The sequence below is a fragment of the Salmo trutta genome, chromosome 26 (assembly GCF_901001165.1).
Source record: "Salmo trutta chromosome 26, fSalTru1.1, whole genome shotgun sequence".
Lineage (NCBI taxonomy): Eukaryota > Metazoa > Chordata > Actinopteri > Salmoniformes > Salmonidae > Salmo > Salmo trutta.
In genome coordinates this window covers 10,549,780-10,562,078 of record NC_042982.1, presented here as the reverse complement: position 1 = coordinate 10,562,078, position 12,299 = coordinate 10,549,780, and the positions used below count along the sequence as shown (strand labels likewise).

The following is a 12,299-nucleotide window of genomic DNA, read 5'->3' as shown; positions in this document are numbered from 1 at the left end:
CTCAATCTGAAGAGGCGCCATCTCTACTGAACATCCCAGCCTAGTTTCATACTAGACGTAACATAGTAAATGTAAATTCGAGACACTCAAATGAGTATATTACTTTTGATACTGTATGTTATTTTTGGTATGGTTATGTAAGGCAGATGGCTACTTAAGGCAAAAATTGAAAGGAGGATGGTTGGTCGGGGTGGATGTATAATGCAAACGTCTAGCAACCCAAAGGGTGCATGTTCAAATTTGACCAACTTTTCAACTGTTTAATACTTTTTAGCTACTTTACACCTACTTAGCATGTTAGCTAACCCTTCCCCTTAACCCTAACTGATCGTAACATATTGTAGGTTTTGCAAATTCATAACATTTTTAGCTTTAGCAAATTCGGAACATATCATACGAATTGTAATTTGTAACATATCATACGAAATGGATGATGGAAATCCACAAATTACTACACCCATATGAAACGCAACATATCGTACTAAATGGAGTGTCTCGGATTTACATAAAGAATAATACAAAATGCTCTGAGACCAGATTGAACACCCTGGTGGAGTAGAAGAGAGCCAGGGCTTGGAGGACCACCACTGTGTACTAAACACACTGCAGGCTCAAATGGCTGTTGCTGTTTTTGTTGTTAAGGTAAATTACTGTTGTTACAAGTGTGTAACAGAAAAGCTTCTTGGGAAAAAAACGACTACAGGAAGTTTCCTCCCACTGAGTGGTGTAAATGTGGCTCAACTAAACATTTTATTTTGCCACCTAGTTGGACAACAGGAAAGCTCTGTTTACTGAAAAATAAGCTTCTCTGTAAGCATTATTAGAAGTCCTATACTCTTGAACTGACCAAGCACTTTTTCCACATTGCCCAAATACACCACCTACCCCTATGACCCACCCCGCTGTTTTCTTTCGGAAACCAAGCTTGAGTCTCGTCTCTTTTACACTCCTAAGTAATGAGAGAGGGACTCTTTGGGTGGATGGGTGGAAAACAAAACAGAAAGAAATAGCATTGTAAAACACAAATAGATGCAGACCTACACACAACAGTTGTGCTGTAACTTTGTGACCCTGTAGTTAGGGGCCAGAAAACAGCCAGGCCAGATGACCCCATCCAGACAGCGCATGGTAAGATCTGTCTGTGAACCTCGTTTTCCATTCAGGTTGGTTACCCAGGAGTTGTCAGCTCAGCTCTGTCAATGAAAACTTTACATGATTGTTTTAACCCTTCTCTCATCAATGAAATAAAGGAAAGTAAACAGCAGGCCCTTCACAACGCTGAGATGACTTGGGAGTGAGGTCCCATCAACATCCCATCCTTAATGCTCATTTCAAACAAAGGCAAAATATTTGATCTCTGTTGTCGTTTATTCTCATTTAATTCAATGATTTATGTACAATTTCAAGGTAGATCGATTATTACATCCAGCTGTTCAATTATGGAACATCACAGGCAGGGTGAACCGATGAAACGTTTTAAATCAGTGTGTGATCAAAGAACAGGTGGAGTAGTCTCAGTCCACAATGTCTGCTTGTTGATTAAAAAAAATTATAATAATAAGGCTAATTAAAATAAAATAAAAAGGTGCAGTATCAATCTAATTATCTGAGGATTAGAATATTTAAATGATCAACAATCATGAATAACAGTCATTATTAACTGTTTAATTTACAGAGGTAAAAGTACACAGCTGAAAATAATCTTAATCTTGGATGATGGCTGTCGGATTATTTTAGTCAGGGTCTCAGCATTTGACAAAACCTGGAGAAAACACACGCATGAAATGACTATACATTCGTTTGACTGGGATTTAGAGTTTGACATGGATTACAAGACAATCAAACCACACTACAATAAATACGTCATTGGTTGGTACATAAATAGGCAGTTATGATTTCATCCATTCACACAGGCTTCAATCATCTCTTGAGTTGCTCAACATACATTAGCCCATATACTGTATATCACAAAATGAAAATAAACTATCAATCTTTTATTTTAAATACAATGAAAATCAGCACAGAGATGATAGATAATAAAAATGATGTAGTACCTTAGATCGAGCGTTTATCATGTGCAACTATAAAACAGACTCCAACTTTACCCATATCAATGTCAGCACGTTATGGGATTGTATGTGACATTTTGATTTATTTATTCCAAACAGTGCTCTTGATCAGTAGTACTGATTTAAACCATAGTTCCTATGTAACCCTCATAGTCACATACAGTATGTGCAGTATTAAGAATCTTCCCCAATAGGTTGCTTGTGTCTCTTTCCACTGCCGTTTGTCAAAAGGAGTCAATGCCAACAAACCACAGAGATTCAAGTCCACAAAGTCCTCTTAAATTGGTCTTTTTAAATTTGCACTTATGAAAGCTCTCCCCAGTCTTTCTCTAGATGAGCAAGGACTAGGCATATCGCTCACAAGGGAAACAGCCATCACACTTTCTTTATCTAGATGGCTGTGAAAGGTGAAAACATGGCTATTCTTTCCATGTGTTGTTCCACTTCCTCAATGTGTTGTGCTGTCCGCCCCTGGTATCGCCACCATGTGCAGAACTTGACAACGAGCTCCATTGTGACTTGCTGTTGAACAGCTGTCTGTCTGCTTGAGTCATCAGAACGTTTCCAGAGCGGTTAGGGCCGTTAGAGCATGTCGTCGTACGCCTCTCTGACCGGGGCTCTCTTGGTACGGCGTGGTCTCAGGCTGGAGAAGCAGGAGGAGGCGGTGAGGGCGATGCGGCTCAGACCCAAGTTCAGGCAGTGCACCTCGGATGTGACGGGCACCTCGGAGAAGAGGGCACGGTCGCGGGACATCCGCGTCAGTGTGTCACTGTTCTCAATGTCCTTCACGATATTCAGGATCTCCTGGCGCTCCGTCTGCCGAGTCATCCCGCGGATGTTCAAGATGGCCGACACATGTTTTTTCCTGCCAACAGAGGGGGAGAAAGCGGGCTTAGTCTAGTTCATGTTTTGATCTACCAATAACAATTGATATACAACAAAGATGTCATATAGGCCACATCTAGCCAATAAAACCTTGATTGACTTGATTTGAGAAGAGTGTATCTTGCATCGCTGCAATGGCAGAGTCAACCATCACGAGGACATGATAAGGGTAGGAATAAAGAGAATCATGAAAATACATTATAGAGTGGGCAGTCGGCCCTGAGGCAAGTCACTAAGGAACAGGGAAAATTGTACGAAAGAGTTTGCAAAATACAGTTAGTTAGAGAACATTCCCAATGGTTGGATCACACACTTACATACAAACACACACACAAGATGAATAAAACATCTGTCCCTGTTCGAGGGTGCCTGACTGGCATTCGATTCGACAGCTTGGCCTCTGGAAGTCTCCCTGCAGGAAAGCAGGAGCTGCTCTGATGCCGCTTCCTGTCTGTGGCGACACAAGCTGAGCAGCAGCACGAGGCTGAATGACAACCAGCTCTGAAGACTAAAAGCAGCCCTAACCCTGGGACGGTAGTAACTCCACCTTACCTGACACCCTAGACCCACTACCTTCAACACCATAGTGCCCTCCAACCTCATCACTAAGTTTGGGGCCCTGGGTCTGAAACCCTCCCTGTGCAACTGGGTCCTGGACTTCCTGACGGGCTGACCCCAGGTGGTGAAGGTAGGCAACAACACCTCCGCTACTCTGATCCTCAACACGGGGGCCCCACAAGGGTGCGTGCTCAGCCCCTCCTGTACTTCCTGTCCACCCATGACTGGGTGGCCACGCATGTCTCCAAGTAAACCATCAAGTTTGCAGACGACACAAAAGTGGTGAGCCTGATTTCCAACAATGACGACACAGCCTACAGGGAGGAAATGAGGGCCCTGGTGAAGTGGTGCAAAATGAAGGAGATAATCGTGGACTTCAGGAGACAGCAGAGGGAACACGCCCCCATCCACATTGACAGGGCCGCAGTGGAGAGGGTGAAACGCTTCAAGTTCCTCGGCGGGCACATCACTGACCACCTGAAATTGTCCATTCACACAGAAAGTGTGGTGAAGAAGGCGCAACAGTGCGTCTTCAACGAAATTCTACAGATGCACCATTGAGCGCATCCTGTTGGGCTGTATCACCGCCTGGTATGGCAACTGTACCGTCCGCAACCACAGGGCTCTCAAGAGGGTAGTGCGGTCAGCCCAAAGCATCACCGGGGGCACACTTCCTGCCTTCCAGGACATCTTCAGCACCCAGTGTCACAGGAAGGCCAAGAAGATCAACAAGGACCTCAGCCACCCGAGCCACGGCCTGTTCACCCCACTACCATCCAGAAGGCAGAGACAGTCCAGCTTCTATCTCCAGGCCATCAGACTGTTAAATATTCACCACTAGCCGGCCTCCGCCCAGTACCCTGCCCTGAACTTTAGTCACTGTTACTTACCGGCTACCACTCGAACTCAACCCTGCACCTTAGAGACTGCTGCCCTATGCACATATTGAACATTGGTCACTTTAATTATATTTACATACTGTTTTACCAACTTCATATGTATATACTGTATTCTAGTCAAGGCTCATCCTATATAACTACTGCTGTACACACCTTTTCTATTCAAATACTGTCCATATTGTCTACAAACACTATCATATACATTTATATTTATATTCCGGACAACGACATTGCTCGTTCTAATATTTCTCAATTCCTTTCTTAATTTTTTGGGGGATTTGCGTGTGTTTTTTTTGTATTGTTAGGTATTACTGCACTGTTGAAGCTGGGAACATAAGCGTTTCGCTACACCCGCGATAACTTCTGCAAAATATGTGTATGTGACCAATAACATTTGATTTGATTTTGATGATGGAGCCTAAACTCAATTCCCACCGTGACTAGTGATTATCACCCAAAAGAATACAACGATAAAGTGGTGGGCATAAACCTGAATTTAAACTTTCTTTTCCTGTTAGCTACTACGGAGGCTTAACTAGCAGTTACGTGAAACCAGTTGATTGCAATTGGTTTTTGGAGCGAATGATGCCATAAAACCAATGAGGGTATTATTCTACATAGTGTATAGGATAGTACGAGACTCTGAAGGGTCAATGCCTGGCACAGTTGCAAACATCAGGTGTGTACTTTACAGGGGGATTTAACATTCTTGCAATATGTCAAGGATTGTACGGTACAGTTCCTGTTTTCAAAAGGAACTGGGAGAACCCATTGGGCAACGGTTAGCATTCTCCAGATCCAAGTCAAGATTCCAAACAATACATGTGGGTCTGTTATGAGTTAAGGATGGAGACAAATCTTAATTTAGAAAAGATTCCATTGAGGACTGCCTCCTCACGCCTGTGTGTTCCTACGGGACTCTTTAGTAGCCGACTGCCAACGCCAGGTTATGCTACACAGCTACCATGTCACGCCTGGGCAGGAAGTCCGTGTTTTTGCTTCGTCTTCGCCCAGGACCCGAGACGGACAAACGGACAAGACCCCCCCCCCCCATCCTTTCATGTGCGCCAGCGACGGCCAAACAGCTCCCCATAAAAATAAGGAAACGACTCAGCTCTTGTTTGCTTTTAACAAGTCCCTCATTTGCCATCCACAATCAAGACAGAACAGTAGCCATGTTTGTTTTGGGATGTTTCAGTCAACCTGAGCTTTTGGAAATGTTGGCGATCGTATGGCTCGATGGAAGTCCTGAAAATATGACTGTCATTCCGCATAGGTGATCGCTGCCTCCCGTGTTCCTTACCGAATGTCTGGGAACTCCCTCACCAGGACCCCCACCTCCATTTGGATGGAGGGGATGTCTTCCAGTAGGATGATCTCAGAGAGGTGTGGGATAGCACTGTCCAGCCAGGAGGAGGGAGATTCCTAAAGGGGAGCGATAGAGAGAGAGAGATGTGATCAGAACAGATCCTCTACACAGCACAGATGAATCTAAGACCTTGGCAACGGATTAAACCCAGAACTAGATTACGTGGTTTCAAGTCTTAATGGTTACAACTAGATTGGTGATGTTCACACATTCGTTTGACCAGAAGGAACCATCAGATAACATAGACCCAAAACACCAAGGTTAGAAGTACGGTGACAGTACTGAGCATGCAAACTCAATTACCTGAGCATCAAAGTGACCCTGTTATTCTGAGAAGACTAAACCGTGTGGTCGACCAGAGGTCCATCCTGGTCCTCCACTCGACCCGAAAGGCCGGTCAGGGCTTCTAAAGTCCAGGGCAGGATGCCAGACCACTTGTCTGTAAACAACGCTATCCTGTTGTCCAGAGAGGTGACAAACGGATGTTTTATCTAGAGCAAGGGGCGGACGCCACAGAGGAAGGATAGGGAGTGGGCTGGGGTGAGGTGATTGCCCACTTGTGCATACGGCCTGTCTGGTCATCCATCTCTATCTCGGCTACAGTATCCATTCTTCACTTGTCTCCTTTGTTTGAACTCATCCGGAGTTGTTTCAGTAACCCTCACAGACAGGCCACATACCAGTCAAACGTGATTAATGAGCACGCACTCATGAGTGCAAACACACACACACACACACACACACACACACACACACACACTGTTCGTTGTGTCATGTCACAGGCAACACTGTTGCTCTGACTACGCTTCTCTAATATAGTTGTTCTAGAATGGCTCACCAGATCTTTGAAGAGCACTTCGATCTGCTTGCCCTCGTCGCGCAGTCGTCCCGCCATCCTCTTCCTCATTCTGAATGACGTGCAGATGATCCTCCCCCTCATGATGGAGCGCAGGTATTCCATCAGAACCCTTCTATGCACCTCTCCCACCAGGACCTGGGAGAACAAGGGAAAAATAGAATGAATCAATCAATCAACCAATCATCCATTCAGTCAATCGATTTAAAAAAAACATGTTGCTTAGAATTAAAAACAGTACCAGAACTTTGAGTTATTAGTGTACATTGTGCCAGAGGACCTTAGCACCTCCCCATGTTTACATGGCTCATACTTGCTGTGTCTCTGCCATGTACCTGATAGGGTGGGCTGTCCACCCTGCGGAACTTCTTGAAATGTTCCTTAATATGAGACTCGATTTGCTCATAGGTCTCTGTGTTGTTCAGCCACTTCCTCTTCACCAGCTTGTCAAAGAAGGGCTAAATATGTCCAGGAGAGGGAAAATGTGAGGGAGCGAGAGAGACAGGAAAATGGTGAGAGAATGAAGAAGAGGAGGCAAAGAGATGTGGGTGTGGAGACGGCCACGTTACCTGAGTCAGATCCTTGTCTGACGCAGAACTAAACTGTCCGACTGGGGCTGTGTCTTCCTATCAGGATGTGTGGGCCGTTCGGACCAAGAATTCCATATATTGTGACTTCCTACCCGACGACAACAGCATAAAAAGCCCCAGCTCGGTCAAGAGGATGCGACATGCGGCTCTGTGCCTCTGGAGGACTGGCAATGCCCGTCTCTATGGCGGCTACTGAAGAGGAGTGGAACTTCATAGCCTGCCAGTAACTATGTGGCATGCTGCCAATCTAATCTTATTTAGCCACGTTTGTCACATTGGAGCGGCTATTTTAGGGCCTGAGTTCCTCAGCACATCCCTGAGAACTTTGAGGGCAAGCCATGTGGAGACCAATGATAAGATGGGCTTTATATTCTGGGACACTTGGCAGACAGAGGGACGCTTGAGGGTGTGTGTCTGTGTGTGTGTGTGATGGGTGTGTGGGTGTGTGTAAACGTTTTACTATATTTGTGAGTACCAGGAGTCATCATAAGAATAGTAAACCAACTAAAATTCTGAGAAGTGAGGACAAAAAGGCTATTTTAGGTTTATGTGTTAGGTTTTGGGTTAGGGTAAGAATTAGGGTTAGGGTTAGAATTAGGGTTAGGGGTTAGGTTTAGGGAATAGGGTTAGGGAATCAATTGTTGGTCCCCAAAAAGTCCTCACAAGTATAGTAAGACATAGCTGTGTGTGTGTGTGTGTGTGTGTGTGTGTGTGTGTGTGTGTGTGTGTGTGTGCGTGTGAGCTGGTTTGCATGTTGTTTTGGAAAGCTGTGACCATGGGTGTGTTTATGAATCCTTTGTGTGTCGTGTGTGTGTTCGCCTGCGTGCGTGTGTGTTTTAAGAACACTTACCCTTATGCGCTCATACAGTCTGTCGCTCAGCACCTTCACTCCCTGGTTGACTATTCGGTCCAGGGAAGTGTTTGCTCGCCTGGCTGAGTCCTCACTGATGGCAGGGTCGCACTGCACACAGCGCTGGACAAAACCCCTGCACACACACAGTCACAGCAGACTAATGAATACATTGTACACTTACATGATTTATGCATGTTTTTTTAGTCCATTGTTGATATAGTCTCAGGTTGTTTTGCATGTCTGCAATCCATCTTTCAAGATATATAACTTAAAATATATCGAAACGATGCTGCGTTTTGCATCATACTGGCTGTATTTCTGTATTATTGGAGAAATGGACCTACTGTAACACAATGCAGGCTAGCCTACTCCTGCTACAACAGTCCTACCTGAAAGGAGGACAGCAGTTGACCAGGGCGATGGTCTTGGAGACATATCCATCCTCGTTATCCCCAACCATGTTGACCAGACCCTCGTGGAACATCTCCACTTTCCTTTGGAAGCTGGAAGTTAAGCAGTATTGACAGTATTAGAATGTCTCATAGAGATGTTCCTTTCCATATTCCAGTTGAACTGGTTGATTCCAGTTGATATATTCTAGAAAGTTTGCACAATAAAATGCTGCTGGCAGTGAGGAAACTATAGGTTTGGCCCTGTTTCATTCTATGAATGATGACAGAGACTTTGTTCTAGGCCTTGGTATGTCATATGGAATGATACAGTGTGTTCTAGGCCTTAGTATGTCATATGGAATGATACACTGTGTTCTAGGCCTTAGTATGTCATATGGAATAATACAGTGTGTTCTAGGCCTTAGTATGTCATATGGAATGATACACTGTGTTCTAGGCCTTAGTATGTCATATGGAATGATACAGTGTGTTCTAGGCCTTAGTATGTCATATTAATGATACAGTGTGTTCTAGGCCTTAGTATGTCATATGGAATGATACAGTGTGTTCTAGGCCTTAGTATGTCATATGGAATGATACAGTGTGTTCTAGGCCTTAGTATGTCATATGGAATGATACAGTGTGTTCTAGGCCTTAGTATGTCATATGGAATGATACAGTGTGTTATAGGCCTTAGTATGTCATATGGAATGATACACTGTGTTCTAGGCCTTAGTATGTCATATGGACTGATACAGTGTGTTCTAGGCCTTAGTATGTCATATGGAATGATACAGTGTGTTCTAGGCCTTAGTATGTAATATGTAATGATACAGTGTGTTCTAGGACTACTACAGTGTGTAACATGTCATTCTACAGTGTGTGGTCCTCTCACCTGTACAGGAAGTCAGCTAGACCATTCAGACTGCACTGAGCCACACGGGAACCCAGGTTTCTGTTGATGGCAGCTGACTGTTCAAGATCTACCTGCAGCCTCTGCGCACACACACACACACACACACACACACACACACACACACACACACACACACACACACACACACACACACACACACACACACACACACACACAGTTACGTTGGCAAATGTGTATTATGTGTGAAGTGCTAACAGACGCTTTCTTTTTCTCTTCCACGGCATCTGTGAAACATGAACTGATGCATGAATGACGATGTATAGAAAGTGTTAGTATCAATCATGGCCACTAGAGGCCAGTGAAGTGACTCTAAAACAGTGAGCTGTGATGGAGTTCTACGGGAACTGTCTTTATTGACTTTGGCTGCTGCTTGAGGAATGTTTTCTCTGCTCCACCAGATGGATGAGCTTATCCTCAAAATACAAAATGACCACATTTTGCGTGCAATACAAAACAATCATGACCGGCCTCATCAAAATCAGGGGAAGAAATCAGTTATTTACATAAGCTCCTGAAATCTATCCCTGTGTGTGTGTGTGCGTGCGTGCGTGCGTGCGTGTGTGTGTGTGTGTGTGCGTGCGTCTGTGTGTGTGCGTGCGTGCGTGTGTGTGTGCGTGTGTGCGTGCGTGCGTGTACGTACCTGGATGACGGTGCGAGCCAGTGTGATCTGATACTCTTCGATGTGCAGCGTCTCCATCCAACGCTTCTCCTCCTCGTCCAGCACCTGAGACAGCTCTGTGGTCACCTTCTCCTGAAACGCAACCAGACCGCGCGGTCAGACACAACTCAACCATGCACTGAACCACTGTGAGCTCTCCAGCCACAAACCATCAAAATATTTCCAATTGATGCCATCAAGACATCAAGACAGAAAAAGGTATAGAATCACAGATAATACTGTAAATCTGACTTGGTTTGTTATGATATATAATATATCCCCAGTAACAGCTAACCCCTTGTAAATACCCCCCTGTATTTTAAGTTAAGGTTTCCTCCCATTGTTGCTTGACCCAGCTGGGGCATGAGTGATTGCCAGCCGACAGGCCACGCTGCCAATAACCCCTGCTCTCTTTTTCCTCTGCAGGATTGACTTGTGGACTATCATGTCTACCTACGTGGATCTCAAACACTGACTGGAATACCACATACAACAGTGTTCTAGCCTACTTGGACCTGATAATGACCTAAGCTAAATGGCCTGTTGTCTGGCTTCCATTGTGTGGTGGCCGTTGCAGACAGGAAAACCCATGGGCTGACCCTGAGACGCCGCGCACTGATTGGCTGCACTGGTCGGAGTGATAGCCCTCCCTTTAGGTGGACAGGAAGGACCATAGGTGCACCCTTTCCTTAGGCCGGTAGGGAGACGCGGGGCGCACCAAATGAAGGGGGGCCGGGGGTCGAGGGGTGGATGGTCGGCCCTTACCCTGACGGAGTTGAGGCAGTCCAGCTCCAGTTTGTCCACGGTCTCCGAGGGCAACAGCGGCCCCAGCTTGGACCTGTTGAAGGGCATCGTCATGCTGACTGTTCCAAGGACGTCCCTGGAGCGATTACAGTAGGAGGACAGAGTCAGTGGCATACTCATACAGTAACACTTAACTAATAAACGATTGTTTATGTACAGTACAATTGACAGTATTTATGTACAGTATTATGGACAATAACATTACACCACCATGTAACATGCGTTACAGTGAAAGCATATAGTGAAAATGAAATGAAACATTTCTGACAAGTTATGCAAGTTCTTTACAACCTGACATTTAGCTATATACTTCTGTTCTTTCTTGTTTTTTTATGCAATTCTGCTACTTCCAGAATCTGATATGCATAAAACCACAAGTTGCAATACACAATTATTGAATGGATGGACACCCACTTGTTATAGATGTTGTAGAGCCAGTCCAGCAAAGAGTAGATATCAGTAATCAGCAGCTGGTCGTCAGTGATGCTCTGCAGTCTGCGGGCCACAGCCTGGTGGTAGCTCTGTAGGTACACCTGGAAGGGTTCATACTCCTCTGGGTACACTGGCACCACATTCCTCTTGGCCGCCCCCAGGTCCTCCACCACCCGGGTCCGCACCCTGTCCAGGTAGTCCGCCAGCTCCCCGCCCTGGGCCTCGTTCCTCTGGGGAAGGCTCCCGTTTGCTGCCTCCGCCAACGCCTCCTTCCACTGCTGCTTCAGCTGCCTGGGTCTGGGGCCTCCGGGGAGCGCCCCCTCACCCTGCGCCCAGTCCCGGTCCGCCTGCTCCTCCTGCTGCAGCACCTGTACCACCAGCCCCAGGTTGGGCCCTGCCGTGGGGGAGCGCAGCGACTCACGCACCACCGCCCACAGCTCCTTCTGCAGGGCTTCGTACAGCAGCTCCACGTCTTTAGCTTTGCGCCTGCCGCCGTCTTTGCTCCCGGGGCTGTTGAGGTCCTCTGGGATAGCACCACCTGCTGGCGATGAGGGCAGGGTCGCAGCGGCCGCCTCGTTACACTCCTGCTCCAGCTCCAGGATGTGTGTGTCAGCCAGGAACAGGTCTCTCTTAGTCACCAGCTGCAGAATTTCTAGAACTAAAGGAGAGAGGAGGAAAATGCATGATACAACTCCACATAACACATGATAAACCATGCGTAGGCAATACAGCTGTATTAAGTCAAAAGGTATAATGGAGACACGATCCTAATGGAAAGATCTGGGCTCTCACCTGTCTATCTGTTATGGTACACAACCCACAACCTGGTCAAATGGATCAAGTCCTATGTAAATCCAAGACCTACTCAAATAAACATGACTATTCTTTGCTTTGAACGTGTCAAAGAGCTATGTTTGTTTTCACATCAAGCTAAAGGCTAAGCCACAGTGTCACTTCCAACACAGGTTCCCACATCAGGTCCTATCCATATCAGAGG

At 45.9% G+C, this 12,299-nt stretch overlaps 1 protein-coding gene across 2 annotated transcripts in view; it reads right to left on the bottom strand.

Annotated features, from left to right (window-relative positions):
- Positions 1-1,349: 1,349 nt before the first annotated feature.
- The window catches only part of LOC115163085 (tumor necrosis factor alpha-induced protein 2), a 37,719-nt gene continuing 26,769 nt past the window's right edge, over positions 1,350-12,299 (bottom strand). For both annotated transcript variants that reach the window (XM_029714681.1, XM_029714680.1), the window contains exons 4-13: positions 11,285-11,960; positions 10,832-10,946; positions 10,049-10,159; positions 9,367-9,467; positions 8,469-8,582; positions 8,077-8,212; positions 6,972-7,094; positions 6,619-6,774; positions 5,715-5,836; positions 1,350-2,934 (exon numbers count right to left, since the gene is read on the bottom strand). In XM_029714681.1, coding sequence (XP_029570541.1) covers positions 2,652-2,934; positions 5,715-5,836; positions 6,619-6,774; positions 6,972-7,094; positions 8,077-8,212; positions 8,469-8,582; positions 9,367-9,467; positions 10,049-10,159; positions 10,832-10,946; positions 11,285-11,960 — 1,937 coding nt within the window. In that variant the 3' untranslated portion in view covers positions 1,350-2,651. The remainder of the gene's footprint in view (positions 2,935-5,714; positions 5,837-6,618; positions 6,775-6,971; positions 7,095-8,076; positions 8,213-8,468; positions 8,583-9,366; positions 9,468-10,048; positions 10,160-10,831; positions 10,947-11,284; positions 11,961-12,299) is intronic.